This window comes from Anthonomus grandis, chromosome 2 (genome assembly GCF_022605725.1).
Source record: "Anthonomus grandis grandis chromosome 2, icAntGran1.3, whole genome shotgun sequence".
In the NCBI taxonomy this organism is placed as follows: domain Eukaryota; kingdom Metazoa; phylum Arthropoda; class Insecta; order Coleoptera; family Curculionidae; genus Anthonomus; species Anthonomus grandis.
Window position 1 is genome coordinate 30,497,949 of NC_065547.1, and position 18,014 is coordinate 30,515,962.

Here is an 18,014-nt window from a genome sequence, read left to right on the forward strand (position 1 = left end):
TAATTATTCTTCTAGCAGTCTCGAATTCTAAGCGAATCGGAGCCCGAGAACAGCTAGGAGGATCGCGAGATGAGTTGGAGTCTGGGAAGTGAGTGCGCAGCATGACCTCTAGTGACTCCCGCTCATTGGTAGTAAAGCCGCCATCTGGAAGTGACAGCGACCCCAATTTAGTTTCAGGTTCCTTGGACAGTTCTTTGCACAGTCGTGCTGCGGAGGGTGTGTTTTCCACGTCATCGCAAAACCGCCTCCAGCACTGTCTTTTAGAGTCCCTGAGTGTCTTTTTGTATTGCCTTTGAGCTGCGTGGAACGCATCCCAGTCAGTGGCAAGCTTAGTGCGCTCAGCCCTGCGAAGGAGCCGACGCGTAGTGTCACGGTGCTTTTCCTTGTTACTGTTCCACCAGGCATTCTTGGAATTGGCGGGTCTCCGTCTGAGGGGACAGCTGCCCTCGAATGCCGCGACTATCGCACGAGTCAGGTTGACAGTCCCGATCTCTGTGTTGGCCGGAAGTGTGTACCTTGCCGGCATGTCCGCAAGACCACCGACTAGTTCCTCTCGAAAGTGGTCCCAGTCAGTGCACCTTGGATTTCTGTAGGCTGGGGTATCGCACCGAGCCTGCTTCTTTAATTCAAAAAGAATGTGCCTGTGGTCCGACATTGTGACCTCAAGCCAGTTCTCCTTACCAAAACAAAAAAAGAACGCCAAAACGCGGTTACTTATTACCTGGTCACGAATTTGGTTACCTGGTTAACGCTAAAACTCGCCTATAGATTATTCACACCAAAATGTCGATTTCTATTTCCTCTCTACTAACTATAAATGTCACTTCACTGTCATGTTAATATATCAAAAGTGTCAAAGTGTACTGTAATGTTTTTATTTGTGGTGTTACGTGATTTTAATCAGTCCGATCAGTCGTATTAAAAATATTATTTTATGTAAATTCTTTGCAAAAATTCGCGATTTTGGTGACTGAAAACAGACTCAAAATGTCCAATTTCAATGAGGCAGAAGGACCACCAGAGAGGCCCACTTTTTTGCACAGAAGAAAACTGGTACAATGTGCTAAAGAAACACTGGGACAAGGTAAAGGGTTTTTAATTAAAATTTGGACCAGCCATTGATTTAAAGAGATCAGATCATTATTTTAACCTGGATATTTTAATATGTATTTATGTATTTATTAGAATGTATTTATAGTATAGAAACTGGTTATCAGGTAGCTCTCAGAGTAGATATCTACTTGGCTACTACTTTTTAAATTAAATTAGTTCTATACTTACTACAAAAAAAATCACCAGCAATTCAGTAATTCCAATGTGAAGTGGAACTATTCTCGAAATATGTTCAAAAAAACTGCAGTTTAAATGTTAGGCACTTCAGTTCTCAAGTCTTAAGAATATGAAGTAAAACAATGTTGTTAATATTTTTCATTAAAAACACCTTTTAATTTTTCAGCCAAAAATTGTGTATGAAAGTGATTAGCTACTTTAGCAAAAATATGGCACTGTCATACAAAACTTGGTCTTATCTTGTCTTGATGGTATACAGCCTGTTCTAGCAACTTAAGATTCTGGTGTAAAGCATGCATATAGCAAAAAAAAATACTATTCTACTCAAGAATTTCTCTATGATCCATAAGTGTAATAAGTTCTTACCATAAGTTATAATTCATAAGTTGCTATTGATCTAATGGCCGCTAATACTCATAATATTATGTTCTCTAACATATGTGATGTAGCACAAAGAAACCCACCTAAGCGTCCACTGAAAAATTTTACAGGATGGCTCTTAAAAGGTTGCATGATTCCTGAAGGCACCAACTGCACATGAGATGATTGTGATGTAAATAGAAGAGAGAAAAAAATTTCTCTGGGTGCATGTTGAAAAACAGTGGGAAATAGCAAACTCTAAAACTTAATAATTCAGTAAGTTAAAGTAATAACGAATTTGCTGATTGCACAATGTTAAAAATTAGTGCAAAACCCATAAGAATGAATTTAAAATGAAAAATTTGATTTTTGGATGTTTGGACATAGATTTCTTCATATAGTGAGACTGAGTTTAATTTGTTTGAGATAATGCAGATCTAGTAATAATAATAATTTAATAATTGATATAACACATAACATGACAAAGCAATGTCAAAAATCAAAAATTTTAGCATTAGAGCTGCTAAGTAGAGCTGCTTAATAAAAATTTCACAAAAGTAGGTAGTACAAAAATACATAATTAATACATAAGGGCCTTAATTATGCATATAAAATAATTCATAAAATTGTATAGGTACCCTACAAAGAAATCAATAAAAAATATAATCATTTAAATAACACATTCTACTTATTACTTTCTCTGCTCTAAGCCAATAATAACTTACTGCTAGAATAAAATTTGATATACATATAAAATACCATAGTAAAATAGTAGAATAATTAAATTATCATTTTATTGCATGATCTCAAATTACAATGTATTTATGCCAAGGCAATTACCAAATACAAAGTAAAAGATATATAAGATCACACAATCACAGCACCTAGGTATATTATAGCAGCTCAATAATATAATATTTATAAACACAATCTATCTGAGACAAGATGGTTTATATGGCTTCTAAAGGCACAATTGCTTAAGCTTTTCATAGCATGAGGAAGATAATTGTATATATGAGAAACAACATTTAAAAAATTCTGTTCTGTGTTGTACAATTGATATGTTATCTATGAAATGATGATTAAACCTATGAATGCGACTTATAAGCTCAGGCAAATAGATGGGTTCTTTAGACTTCAGAATTTTTTGAATTAGGGACTTTATAAATGTAATATGAGCCATATTAAGGTCAAGAATATCAATGACATGAGCATTTACATGCTCTCTTCTAAAGAGACACCTGACATACCACATGCATACATTCTGCACCTTTTGCACTGTATTTGATGATAAATGGTTTTGGAATATGGCCAGATCTGAACTCCTTTGATTTTTATTTGTATGGTAATATAAAGGAAACAGTGTATGCAACACCAGTAAACAGTAAAGAAGAGCTATATTGACAAATTATTACCTGTTTTGAAGAGCTAGATGAAAGCAAAATGAAAAGAGCAATGAATATATCCACCAAAAACGATTTTATAAATGTTTCAAGAACAATGCTAGTCATTTCGAAAATTTCCTATAATACTTTTTTTTATAATAAATAAGTTTTTTTTTCATTCGCTGTGAATCTAGATACAATGTCTTAAATTTTCTACATGTTTTTGCTATTATTTGAGCACATTTTCCATGGAAAATAAATAGTCCCATCAAAACTTCTTTAAGTAGTTAATAATGCCTAACGTTCCTTTTTTTTAAGTTATTATAAAACATAGCGGTAATGTGTTACCATTTTTATATATACATGGCAATGCTGCAGTGCTGAAAATATTTTAAACAGAGAGCATTGTCTGTTACTATGGCTATGGTATTCTTTATACAGCTAATGTACCATTGGTGGTCAATCACCCTGTATTTATTAAATTAGGACATATTAGATTTTTTAAATTGAAGGGCAAATATATTTTATCAAATTGTTTGATATATTTGTGAAGAGTGCATTAAAATCTTTTGAAGTTGAAATATTACATTCGGTGAATTGCTTTGTTTCTGGAAGAGCTATCTTTGTTTGCTCACTTTTCAACCTCACTATAAATGAAATTTCAATTCTTTTTTCAAGAGAATATACCATTTTCACAGTTTATGCACTTAATAAATGTGCAAGACCTAATGCAATAGTTTTTCTGCAAACAATATACTGAAAGGAAAAATCTCAATGCAGACAAGTTTAATTCTTTCAGCAAGTTTTAAACTCGATTATTCACCTCTAAACAAAAGCAACAAAGTAGGACACCACTGAAAAAAGAATTGAACGCTTTTTAAAACGATGTGCCACTTGACCGCCATTCCTATTTAAGAGGGCATTGAAATAAGAAGACAAAAGGCTCACAATTAAAATTGACATGTCTTTCCGCTGTTCATATTTTCAGATTCAGAAACGATATTAAGGGGTGATAAAGAGATATGAAGTTTTCAAATTGTCACCCTGTATAAAAAGGTTACTTATTGGAACAGTCCAGAGTTAGGGAAGGTCAGATTAATACAGGAGCATGAGGAATAAAGGTATTAAAGATTTGCTAAATATCTGCTTACATTCTTATGTGTAGTAAACATGATATAAATAGGAGATTCCGAATACCTCAAAAGAAAAATCACACTCCATTTAATCTAATGCCTTTGTTCTCTCTTTAAAAATACAGTCACTTCCACAAAAAATAAAGCTGGCTACCTAGCCCTAAGAGTTAGATTACATGTTCCTAGTCTATTGCACTGTTAAATGCTAGCAATTTGGCCATACATGTATGTGGTGTCAAAACCGTTTAATATGCCCATCATATAACTCAGAAGAGTTGAAGAAATTTTAAAAATATTTAGCACATTCATTGCAAAGAAAATCATATTCATCTATCTCATCCTCAAAGGAGTCCCCTCAGAGTTCTTTCACTACAAGTAGAGTTTCAGTTGAGAATTTGTTGGTAGATAAGAAGCTTAAATAGCTGCTAAACAAAATACTGTATTTCTAAGAACATAGAAGGAGGTAGTCCTCAAGCGACTGTCCAACTCACTATGTAACAATCGTCGGGATCATCTATGAAACTAGGAGCCTCAGAGAGCATTGAAAGATTTCACAGCTGGAATCAAATTTATTGAAGTTTTTTAACATTATAAAAATAGGATATTTAATGTTAATTCTTGATATGTATCTGGATATGGATATTTAATGTTAATGATTGATACTTAATATTAATTCTTGCATGATCAGGAGCAAAAGTAACATTTGTTCTGGAGGAAGGGCACAGAACTTGCAAAAAAATTACCAAGAAGAGTTGGAGAATCTATGTGACCAATTTCCACAAGAATGCTACACAGTAAGTTTCTCTCCTAAAAGCAAGAGCTTTCATGTGAAATCGGGATAACAGATGATTGTGATTATAACCTCTAACTGGATAGGTACTATCCTTTCTAAAAATAAGATATTTCAAAAAGCACCTTTGGATGTATTGAAGGAAGTTAATATGGCATTCATAAGACTGATACCAAATCAAAGACCCATATTCGCGCTTGTATCGAACCAAAGAAAAATAGAGCAGTATCAACGAAAATGAATTGCTAAAAATATAAGTGAAGAAGATCTTTAAAAATTGATTAAATTCTCTCACCTCACTTGATAATGGGGGACTTAAACACCCATATCAGATATGGGGCTCATACCACTCTAGCGTCAAGGGAAAACAAGCTCTTATTGATAGAAAAAATATTATCCTTCTGCTTTTCCAGTTATTTTAGATGAAGATTCTCTAGAACTAGAACTAGACTAGATCAGATTTTAGAATGTTAAAAATACTAACTGGCCCTTCTATAAATCAATCATAAATATCCGAAATTTAAATTCTATAATCATATATGGCAAAACAATGTATTTCTGGACACATAATTCTAATCCCAATACATAAATCAGACAAATCAAGAAACCTAATAGATCGCTATAGATCAATTTCACTTACAAATACATGCAAGTAGAATCCAAAAATATGATAACACCAAATCAATATGGCTTTCGACGGAATCGATCTACTATTGACCACTAGGCTGGATTAGAAGTAGATGTCCAATCATCCTTTGCCAAGAAAAACGACTTACTTGCAATTTTATTAGATTTAATTAGTTATCATCATTTCATTGGTCCTGTACATGCCTAGCCTTGAGATATCCCTGATGAAGAAAGATATTTACTCGAATCAGCGCCACTAATGGAAACAAACTTTAATCATTCTGATAACAATGAGCTCAACAACAATAGAAGATCTCCAGATAGACAAAACAGGTTAAGCTTAATATATCATACAAAACTCAATTTAATTAATAAAAAGGATACACTTTGAAATTCCATTTGCAAAAAATGGAAAAATCAACTAAAATATAAAATGGAATAAGTACCAATTTTTGACACGCACATGTTTGCGCGTGGATGAAGTTGACATAATTGAAAAGCGTATTTAAAATAAGAAATGTTTACTTTCTACCTCAATATTTTTTTTAATAAAATTAAATATTTGTAATAATTTCGTATCTGAATCTAAGTACTGTTCTGTAAGTAAACGCGGTTTCGAAAAATTTTCGAAGTGAAGGTAGATGGCTGAGTTTTAGAGAGGAACTCAATTACATAGCAGCCAGAAGGCCAGGAGTCATTGATCAGATTCTGCCTTTTAAATACTCGAGAACTTGAAAGCTGCACTTTTCGCAGGTTTATCAAACTTTCACCAGTTAGTAAGTCAAATCGATGTCTGAAAGTAGGGTCTAGCAATTCTATGGTGTTCTCCGGTGAGGTATCTCAGTTCAAGTTCGATAGATAAATAAAGAACATTTTGTCTCCTGTGCCGATCGTGTGATTGGCTGCTTCTCTGGTCTAGGAGAACCAACACAGGTCATACCTTTTCTTGTAGCGCTGTTAATCAGGTTGCTACTTTTCGATCGATCTTGGGCACGGGACTGAATATTTTGAGGTAACCGTACCTTGATTGGGTCTATTAGTTGTCTACTATTGTTTATATTCACTGTGTTTCTTTTATTTTTGGAATGTTGTTGACGAGTACCTTTAAAGATATCGATCGGTTGGACTTCCATTGTATTCTTCCAATATTTCCAGTTGATTTAGGGTTTAGTAGCATCTAAAATAACAATCTTTAGCGTTGTGAAAGTGTCTGCATTCTAGTCTAGAGATTCTGCAATACTACTACTAATACTCATATTCTTTTTCATACACTAACACTGTGATACACTGACATACCATTTCTTAAACACCATTCAAATACGTTATCAAGATTATATTGTAATTTTTCACAATCCTGGAATGATTTGACAACACAGCTTCGTAGATCTTCAAATCATGTGTAAAAAGCAGGTCATTGCAGTTGGTAAAACATTAATTAATATCATTTATGAAGACATTAAAATGAACTGAATTTGAGGAACATCAAGTGGAACCCAAATTACCTTAGACAGAAATACTTATGTAGCACCTGAACCAAGACAATAAAGTTCCCTCATTTCCAAACAGCTCAAGCTTATGAAGTACTATATTCTGTGGTACTCTACCAAATGTCTTGGAGAAGTCAACATAAAAAGCCTTCTCCAAGGCATTCAACGCGAAGTCCGCCTGAGTAAAGTTGCAATAATAATGTATCTAACATTGGGGCAGAAAGTCTCTACGCACTACTTTCTGTGGATCTTTTATCGTATTAGTGACCTATATATATGACCTATTAATTAGTGACCCTAAAGCCTTTTAAAGCTACTCTTGGGGAAAAACATTCTTAAATTTGTCTATATAGCATATACATGGTATATTTTTTGCAGACCTTCTAAAAGAACAGTCTGTATAACAATAATAACGTTGATATTACGTAAACCAAATAAAATAAATGAATGCATTAATTTCAGCCTCAGAACTGCTAAAAAAACGTATCCCTTGCGCAGGCCACTTCTTAGCCCCAAAAAGTCTTTGGCTGAAAAGGGTCTCTACACCGAATTGCGACGTCGTCATATGCTTCCCACCAAACACAAATGAACAGTTTTTATTGTGGCTCTTAAACCGACTGAAACAATCCAGCGGACTTATATTAAGTGTTCATCATCACGCATCTACCCATACTTCCGCTTTCTACGTTACAGCACCTGTGCAGCTGTAAGTTTATTTAAATCTCTATTTAAAATAATAGTTGTGAAATGAAATTTTTTTTATAGGCTTAAAAGGGCAGCAGAGGATTACCACTTGACAAAACCTTTGAAACAGTTCAAGGGTGGAGGCTTGAAAGAGTTCTTCTTGCAAGATTATGAATTTTACGAGGGAGCGGAGGATGAACAGACATTTTTCACTTCTGAGGAGAGGCAGTGGCTTGTCGTACGGCTGTTGGAAAGTGTTAGGGCTAGGAGAGAGGATATAAGTGCCATACCTGGTGTTACCTTACTTGAGGGCCAGCCAATAGGTAAGAAGGATCTCTACAGTAAAGCTCAATATTTAAAAGAGGGTTTTTTTTGATTGAGGAAATTGTGTTTTTATAGTACAGAGAGGGCAGCTAGAAAAGTAACTTTTAATATTTTATTCAGAATTAATTTTTGTTAAATTTGTTCTTTAAATGTTTTTTTTTTTTGGAACTTAGAATATTCTTGAAATACGTCAAAATAACACACAATGTTAAAAAGATATTATTTAGTGAGTTAAAATCCTTCTTATTGTGTTAAGAATATCAAGTAATAAAAGTAAAACTGTGGGCTTTTTTTGAAATATATGCAAAAATAAGTTCTTGTGGATGAAAATTGAAATGTGCTGAAGAATGGGTCTTCTCCATTAATACGACATTTAAATATATCTCTTTTCAACTGCGTGTTCCATTTTACAATGGACAAAGATATGTATAATAAGCCAGGGACGAGCAAAAGTAATGTTCTCAAGCCTGTGACTCAACTTTGGGGTACATATTAAAAAAAATGTAGGACAATAATGATAGGTGGCACAGAAATTTTATTACAAGCTGGCAGAAATGAATTTGGGAGGAGATAATTAACCATATTCAATTGTGAAAAATACTGGATTTCGTCGTCTGTTTTAGTATAGGCCACCTCAATATAAAATGCCGTCTCGCAATTTTTTTCGTCACAATATTATACCGGATATACAGGGTGCGTCAGCAAGGCGTACGGCTAAAATAGCCCCTAAACTATACCTGAGTGGAAAAAAACCTCAGTGACATCATTAAGTAAAAGATTGACAAAAATGTACAAACTAAAAATTATTTTACATATACAGGGTGCGTCAAAAATAAGTTACGGAAAAATATGTTGTTTTTTTCAAATAGAAAATCCTGTATTTGGTGGCGTTATGCTTTAGGACAGCAAAAGCTTTACACTGATATCTCATTTTTTAAATTTCATTACGGCGTTGCCACGTAATTCGTATTTTTAGGATATTTTTAGTGGTTTATTAAAATTCTTATAGAAACCGCTGTGTTCAATCTAGATAAATGAAATTTTTACATTGTATATCCTACACCTAACCCGCTTTTTTTGAGATATTTTACATTCTTTAAAAAATGATGCCAATAAAAGCCTATAACTATGTATTTGAAAAAAAATCTATCAGGATTGCTTAGAAATATTTTTTTGTGTTATTGCAGACTATCGGCAAAAATACTGGTCTGACATTTAAATAGTTGCATTTAGTTTAATGTTTTTTTTTTGAATATCGTTAATAAAAATATTTCGCATTAGAGCTGAAATAAGTTTTAAAGATTAAAATTATTGTATTACTTGTAAATTACAGAAAGAACTTACAAAGAAGTAACAAAAATAATTAGCACTACAGAATTACTGATTTCTGATGTTATTCCTGTAATTGCTAGTTTAAAATAGTTTCTTTTTGATGATTCTCCTTTATTTGTTGCAACCAATATGCCTTACTGGACATTGACAAAATATTTCAACTAAATCACCTGAATAAAAATTATGCTCTTGCTATAATATTGGATCCTAGGTATAAAGTAATATTTTTTTAATCAGAAAATAGTTTGAGATTACCAAGGAGGTAGCAAAGTTAAAGGTTTTACCAGCTCTGAAAAAATAAACCTTACACTAGTAGATAATAGTGAAAGCGATGAAAAAAGTATTATCTAAAATTATGAAACAACAAGAAGTCAGTTTAGAGTTGTTTTGATAAAATTGCTCATCAGTGATGTAAGCCTAAACCACGATGAAAAATAGTAGAACAGTTTGACAAATACCTTAGTAAGTCCCTACAAGTTAGGAAGCCGCGCTCTTTCGCAGTTACGAGGAGCACAGCAATGAGTTTCCTAATGCTGCTTAAGTTTATAAAGAAAAGCGTTCCAGTTCAACATACTAAAAATTATGTACTCACCATAATTTTTTAAAATAAAACTTTGAGAATTAAAACTGCTTCTAATTAGTTCATAAATAAAAGCTATATATATTTTTCTTTATTTCTAATGACCTATAATTAACCAATGTGACCTATATAGCCTAAGCAGACATTTATGATCAGACGGTCAAATTATTTTTAAAAAATTTGTCTGGACTAGAAGTCTATTCCATCTGTAATTCTACTATAAAGTATAAAATAATGTATTTATTTAATTGCTATAATTAGTTATTTTTAATTCTTATACATACAAATAATCAAACTTAAAACAACTACAAATACATAGAATAAAATTGACTTTAAAGCCCTGAGAGATTGAAGGGTTAAAAATTAAACAAACTTACAACTGTTACAAGTATATATGTATTCTTCAAACTACTCAAAAAAATCTACTCAAAAAAACTACGAGCCGCCATTGATAATTATCAACGCTAATTATCTAATTATTATATACTAATGATTACTTATCAATTAATATTGCCTTATTAATTGATAATTAATAAGGCATAATTTAATATGTATTTCAATGTTCGAATATTACGACTAAACCATTTTATAATATAATGAGTCATAAAAAATTCAGCGTATTAGCGGAATCTTACATCGAGTTAAGGTCATGATATGTTAGAATAGTTAAATATAGGTAAAGTATTGTTCTATTGGTGAATTTATAGATTCTAAGCACACATTTTCTCAATTCTAAATAATCACCTATTAATTTTGGGGCCGCTATTGTTCCTAAATTACTATAACGACTTACCCTCTCAATTACAGTTAGCAAAAACCAAGCAATGCAAATAATACATCCTATATTGATTCTGAATCATCTAGGTATGGTCACGACTCAATCAAAAGCTTCAAATGGAAAAGAATTAGTGAAAATTATTTTACTAGCAATTTTTTTGACGCCTTGAGATAATGTCTAGAATCAAGTAAGTTTCTCGATATATATCTGGTTAAAGATGTTTTTGAAGGTGGTAGACAATGGTACAGTGAAGACATCTTGTCGGACTTGCATTGACTTATTTATTTAATGTAACACGACGTTTCGGTTGGTAAGTATCTCCAACCGTTATCAAGTGTAAACTGATATAGTTTTTTCTCAGTTTACACTTAACGTCGTGTTACATTAAATAAATAAGACAATGCAAGTCCGACAAGATGTCTTCTCTGGTTAAAGAGCTAATTAAGACTATTCTCTGCAAAGCTAGGAAATATGTTATTTCCAATAGAAAAATTATCTAAATATGCTACTGATGTGGTTCTCTAATGGCATTCATTTGGAGTAAACTGCTTTATGGGATATTGTTGTGGATTGCATGCGATCAACGGTCTGTAAAAAAGTTGTTGCTAGGGTTTCACATGAAGATTCGTGTACTCTAGAGGTCTACGATTATTAATTAGTTCTAAACTTTTTATAGAATGTCTGATTTACACAAAAAAACCAAATTACAAATTTACTACTCTCAAATCCATTATATGAGGACTACGTACAGGCACTGACTATATGACACATCCGAGAGTGGACTATAAATTTTTATTGAAGGAATTACTGTAGACCTAATATGTATTACTGAAGTAAATATCTTAACCCATTCTTGCATATACTTATCGGAAAAGTTCGGTTAGCATTCTGATAACGCAATTCAATTATCTAGAGTTTTAGGTAAGTTAAGTAAGTTAATTGAAGTGTGCTCATTTCAACTTCTTAGATCGGTACTGTTCAAATTTAGCTCACTATCGATATATCCACTCTTTAAAAAGAAAATAATACAGTAAGATTGGAAATATTACTGGAATGTATCTGGAATATTTTATTTAGGGCATTTTGGAATTTCTTGACTTGTTCTTGTCCTATATGCTATATTATTATGGTATGTTTCATCTTCTGTTTTTTTATATTATGTGCAATATGCCGCAAAATATTTATCCATTACTAGCAGATATAAATTTGGCGACTAGAAGATTAAGAGTTTCATGATGTGAAATAATAGGGAACTGCTAATATTAAATCGATATGAATTCGATCAATAACTTAAGTGGTATAATGAATGTTAATAATAATTAATAACTATACTGAAATTTATTATTTTTGTGTTACTATTTAAAAAATTAAATTTTCTCTGTTATTCAAATACTGTAGTAATCCAAAAATATCTTTTAGTTCCAAAATGCATTACAAGTGGAATCATAAGTCAAGTGTTTCCTATACATGAACCACAAGTTTTGGAACGTTTGCAGCAAATTTGGGTGCAGGACATTTTTGCCAGACAACCTTTAGGTAGTAAACTGTTTTATTATTAATTCATTTCTTAAAATTCATTTTAGAATGGTACATTTATATTAATTATGGTTTTTTCAGATGAAATTACTGAATATTTTGGCGTTAAGATTGGAATGTACTTTGCTTGGCTGGGCCATTATACTACTGCCCTTAGTATCCCTGCTGTGGTTGGATTTGTTTTTTGGGTAAGTGCCTTTCAATCTATTAAATTGGGTATTAGGTAATGACTTAAATAAATTAAAATGATCCTTTTTTCAAGAATATCAATAATTAGAATATTTCAAGCATTTGTCCTGTGATAATGTTTCATTTTATTATATTCACCTTAAAGACGCAAAAGCCTTTCTTTCAACTTTATCTTTACGAATCTGATTAAAAGGAGACCACCCAATTGATTTAAATAGACGGGTAAAAGATTTAAGTAATAAAGTACAATGAAAACTTTTTTTGTGATTACTTGATTACACTCGTGGCACCCTATTTTGGAATAAAAAAATTAATTATGTGATAAAAAAACAAAAAGTAGTAAATGCGGTACCATTGTCCTCAGCATGTGCCTTAAATATTTTATATCGAAATATTTAATAATATATCAAGTGTCCCATTTAAAATAAGAAAGTTTTTTGTTTCGTAAAGTAGTGTCTTTTGGTTGGACCGGAGGTGACGAAAAATAACTGAATATGTCAAAAGATGCTCATATAATCATTCTATTGACATACCGAATTTCCTTTGTTTATCTTGATAAGTAATTAAGTGTTCCCTTTTACCTGTGTCAGCCAGTACAGTAGCTTTATTTTTTTTTAAAATAAAAAACCACTTAATAAAAAAAGACTGTTCTAGCTCACTTGCACAAGTAAACACCAAACAATCCAAGACGTAGGCTATGTCTTGTTCTCAATTTTTAACGTTGTCTGGGTAACCACGTACCTGCAAGCATGGAAACGCTACTCTGCAGAATTGGCTTTCAGGTGGGGCACATTGGATCAGCGTGATGATTTATTAGCTGAGCCCAGACCTCTTTTCAGGGTGAGTTTAAGTCATTACCTTTTTTTTTTAATTTCTGGCTGCCCCATTTAACTAATTTAAAGCTTTTTTGAGTAGTGACTTTTATGTTAAAGTAGCGTATGAACATGTCGTCGTAAAGCTACCACGGCATGTTTTAATTTGTTATCAGGGTCCGTTGAAGGCGAGTCCGGTCACCGGCAGATTGGAACCGTATCAGCCCGTTTGGAAAAGGCATTTTTTCCGGTATTGCGTGTCTGTGCCGATTATTGCCTTCGCCTTAATCACGGTGTTTCTTGTGATGATTGTTTCTTTGCAGATTCAGGTAAGTTTTTTATACTTAGAACTTTATAAAATTCATAATGACTATGAGGTAAACCAGTACATTTGTAAAGGAGGATACAATGTATACCACGGATAATGTGTGTTTTACACAATCACAATGTCTACTCCTAAAATAAAACAGTTAACAAAAAGAAATATTCAGGGTTTTTCTCAGTCCATACGGATAAACTTCGGAAATTATTGCTAATGACTAATAATTAAAAAGATATATTTTTGTTATGATGTTATCAATTTTTGGTATCACTGAACTAATAATGCAATTATCAATTTTAAAGGTTAAAATAAATTTAACTGTCTGACAAATTCAAAAGTTTTTCAAAAATATTTTCCTTGTCAAAGATATTTTTTTAATTTTCAGGCAGTTAACCCTTTCACTATATTTGCGGCTTTCAAGGGACACAAACCATTTGGGTATCACGAAGTTTCACTTTATAATTACTCTGAAAAAAAAAACTAAACCGGGTTTGAATTGACATAATTTAACTTATTTACCTATTTTGTTAAGTATTACGTCATTATTTCAGTAAATATCAATTTAGAAAATACTCTCATATGCTTAATTATTAAAGAAAATATGAAAATAGACTTATTGACTTATTTAGAAGAAATGAACTTAAATCTTTAAACGATACCTTTCATTATAATTAATTCAATCTAAGTTCAATATTTCTTAAATACAATAATTTATTTGAGGTATAATAAATTTTGCATATACTTAGGCGATGAGGTTTTCTATCCACCTTTGGGCTCATTTCTTCTTTTCAATATCCTACTTAACTTTATTTTTTACTGGATTTAAACGTAAAACATATTTATTGAATAAGAAAATCTAAACTAACGTTTCGGTAGTTAAATCTACTTCCGTTGTGAAGGTAAATAAGTTTAAATATATAAAACAACGTATCTTTTTTACAGCAATTAATAAGCAATTCTTCAAGAGCTTCTTCAGACAATTAATCAAAATATATATTTTTTTAAACTGATATTTGTTTGACCTACTAACTATAGTTACAAGTACATGAATATAATGAATAAACTATATTTCGAATTATCGATTAATTTTAAGAACACCTGCCATTCTTCCCTCTCTTGAGCAAAGAAATCCATGTATTATTAAAATCAGCTGAACAAGTAGCTATACATTTATCTTCATTTAAATTTATATATAAAATTTACGTAATTTTGAAATTAGGCAATTCCTTACTAAAATTGAGGAAGCAGCACCGTTTATGCTATGGTTAATACCAAATTCATGTTGTATAATTTGTCATTTTTGAAAACCATTGCTTTTTATATAAGGATTTATGTTCAATTCTTTTTAGTGGAGAAATAATCCATACTTGCAGTGGAGTTGTAGGTCAAGGTAAAATGAAAAACATGCTGTCTCCCTTCACTCGTTCATTCTACATATGGCTTATAGCCATCTGGGATGTAAGTGTGTTCTTCAATAGAAGATCATTGACAGAGGTGAAATTGTTCTCACCTTATCGCCATCAGTTCCAAGTCGCTTCTTTGGAGGCCGATGTGAAATTTGTAATCTAAAGCTAACTCAAGCATATTGTTTTCGCTGACTGTAAAAGTAATATTGCTTCTAATATTGCTTCTAAGTGTTCTGGAGTGGAGAGCGAAGTTAATTGAGTTATTTTTGGAAGTGTTTTGGCGAAGCTCAGATGTAAAAATTGAAATACCAAAACTCAAGTTCATAATAGACCTGTAAAAATTTCAGTCAATGGTTACTGAGTGGAAAAAATCATCCCTCGTAATCATTTTGTTTTGTTGGGAAAAAAGTTTATTGTGTTGTTAGTTGTTTTGTCAAGAACAGTGATTTTGTTTTTTAGATATTAACAGCATAATAAACTTTTCTTGGAAAATAAAATAAAAAATGATCCTCCTTTTCACGATATTTTCTTTATCAAACGGTGTATGATATTTTTGCCATTTTTAAGAGTAATCATAGAGCATTAATACTTTTTTAGACTTTCCTCGATTCCCCTGAATAAAGTTGACTTCAATACGGAGTTAAACATTATAAAAAAAATTGTTTCAGCCACTTCCCTATAAAATAAATGAATAAAATTTATTTCATAGATTTAAACAAAAATGTAACAGTCAACCAACCAACTGATCTAAAATATGAAATTGAACCTTATCATAGCAGATTAAAAACTATATAAAATATTTAATCCATATAATATTAATACTAGCTTTAAAACTGGACTTACATGGAGATCATTTGTTATTAACTGTAAACATAAAGTCCCTTCAGAACAAAAATCAGCAGTTTATCAGATAGGGTGCTCGAGTGAGAATTGCAATGTATTTGACATTAGACAGACCGGTAGAAGATTTTCTACAGGTATCAATTGAACATTGTAGGGAGATTGAAAAACCGAAATATTTGTCCCAAAAGCATTAAATCGAACTTTTCCAGGCTATGTTTATATTAACAACCACAGTTTTAATCCGACTCAAAGTTTTTACATTTATAATAGAAACGTATCATCCATTTTTCTCTAAGAGACCAAACGAAAACAAAACAAAGGTAAAAACGCAAAGTCGCGGTCTCATCAAATCCATATAATTTTTTAAAAGCTACACGTGTTTCGCTCCTATCGGAGCATCATCCGGCCTAAAAAATAAATTAAGATATTTTTCACAAAATGAACGCTTATAAAACTCATTACCTATACTTACACAGATCACATTACAACTAACAACAAAAGAAAAGCTAGGTTAAGTTAACAATTCCCACCATAGATAAAAATGTATGCTTAAAAAAATAAAAAAGTAAAAATGTAAAATGTCACCAGTGGGGAACGATCCAGCAACCTTTAGATTCACAGGCGCGCGTCTAACCCATAGGTCACCAAGTAACATGATCAAAAATGGGGAACAATCCGAACTATACTAATATGTGTGAATATAAGTAAACAATCTTAACAATAAAAACTAAAAATATCTAAAATCGAAAAGGAAAAGACTTTTTAAGAGAGGTTGTTTATAAATGAGGTTAGGTTCAAACGTGAAAATATCGTTCACACACATAAGGACAGGGCTCTTCTTAGCTTTAGTTATTTCCATTTTTTCTAACAAGTCCAGTTTTTTGCTTTTTGAGCACTCATGCAAAATATCCGCTCCCTGAGTTAAAGAAAAACCATGTGAGGAGGCCAATAAATGATTTGCAAACGCCGATTTAGTTTCGATCATGTTAGTATCCCTATACCTGTCCACCAAACTATGTTCCTTTATTCTAGTGGAAATTTTTCTCCCCGATTGCCCTATGTAAATGGCATTACAGTCATTACATCTTAATGAATATACCCCTGATTTTGAAAAGAAATCTGCCTTATCTATTGTACTAACTAGCTGACTTTTTAAACTGTTTGTAGTTTTAAAAGCAATTGTAAGATTTGTAGACTTGAAAAACTTTGCAAGCTGAAAAGAAATATTACCAAAAAATGACATTGATCTAAAAAGGTGATATTTTCATTATTAAGATGGATTAAGTTGTAAGTAAGTTTGTATTTATTATAGAATTTAGAATAAAGGCGATTAATTATATCAAGTGGAAAACCATTATTAAAAGCAATATGTTTAATTATATTTAGTTCATCAAGAAACGCTTCTCTAGAAAGGGGGATGAAGAGGCAAATTTGTAGGAATAAGGGGAGTTTGAGTAGTATTGGATGACATTGTCCGTAGTGGTGGGTTTGCGGTAGATCTCAAATTCAAGTTTGTTGGTATTTTTTGAAATAAGAACATCAAGAAAAGGTAACTTTCCATCTCTTTCTTCTTCAATGGTAAACGAGATATTTGCGTGAAGAGAGTTTATAGAAATGAGGAAATCTGCCAATTCTAGATCATTTCCATTCCATAGTTTTCCAAGGGCATTCGTAGTAACATTGATCCCTTACACTATCTTCAACAAGTGTCAGTTGAGCATTCATTTTTCTTTCATCCTGTCGATCTTACCGAAGTAAAAAATGAAATCAAACGCCTAAAAAACCATAAATCATCTGGAGCTGATGGGATATCTTCGAGGTTGTTACTCTTTTTGCCTGATTCAGCCTTAAATGCTTTAGTTTCTGCCATAAATAATTCTTTACATATTGTCATTTTTGCTTCATGTTTAAAAGAGGCAGTGGTTATCCCTCTTCATAAGGGTGGAGATTTGGATCAGCGTTGTAATTTCCGTCCCATTTCTATTTTGTCTACCCTCTCTAAGATAGTTGAAAAACTTGCAAAAAGCAGAATTTTGTCCTTTTTACATCATAATGGCATTTTGTCTGCAAATCAGTTTGGATTTCAAGCCGGTAAAGGGACTCATGATGCTGTTTTTAGCTTTTTGGAGAGCGTCT

The 18,014-nt window shown here is 32.1% G+C and overlaps 1 protein-coding gene across 5 annotated transcripts in view; it reads left to right on the forward strand.

The window, feature by feature from the left end:
• Positions 1–846: 846 nt before the first annotated feature.
• Positions 847–18,014, forward strand: part of LOC126750253 (anoctamin-8) — a 56,762-nt gene continuing 39,594 nt past the window's right edge. For 2 of the 5 annotated variants that reach the window (XM_050459810.1, XM_050459811.1), the window contains exons 1-7: positions 848–1,084; positions 7,535–7,778; positions 7,838–8,079; positions 12,190–12,306; positions 12,388–12,494; positions 13,150–13,335; positions 13,454–13,636. In XM_050459810.1, coding sequence (XP_050315767.1) covers positions 988–1,084; positions 7,535–7,778; positions 7,838–8,079; positions 12,190–12,306; positions 12,388–12,494; positions 13,150–13,335; positions 13,454–13,636 — 1,176 coding nt within the window. In that variant the 5' untranslated portion in view covers positions 848–987. Of the gene's footprint in view, positions 1,085–7,534; positions 7,779–7,837; positions 8,080–12,189; positions 12,307–12,387; positions 12,495–13,149; positions 13,336–13,453; positions 13,637–18,014 lie in introns of all 5 variants that reach the window. The other 3 variants (XM_050459808.1, XM_050459809.1, XM_050459812.1) reach the window with 3 other exon arrangements.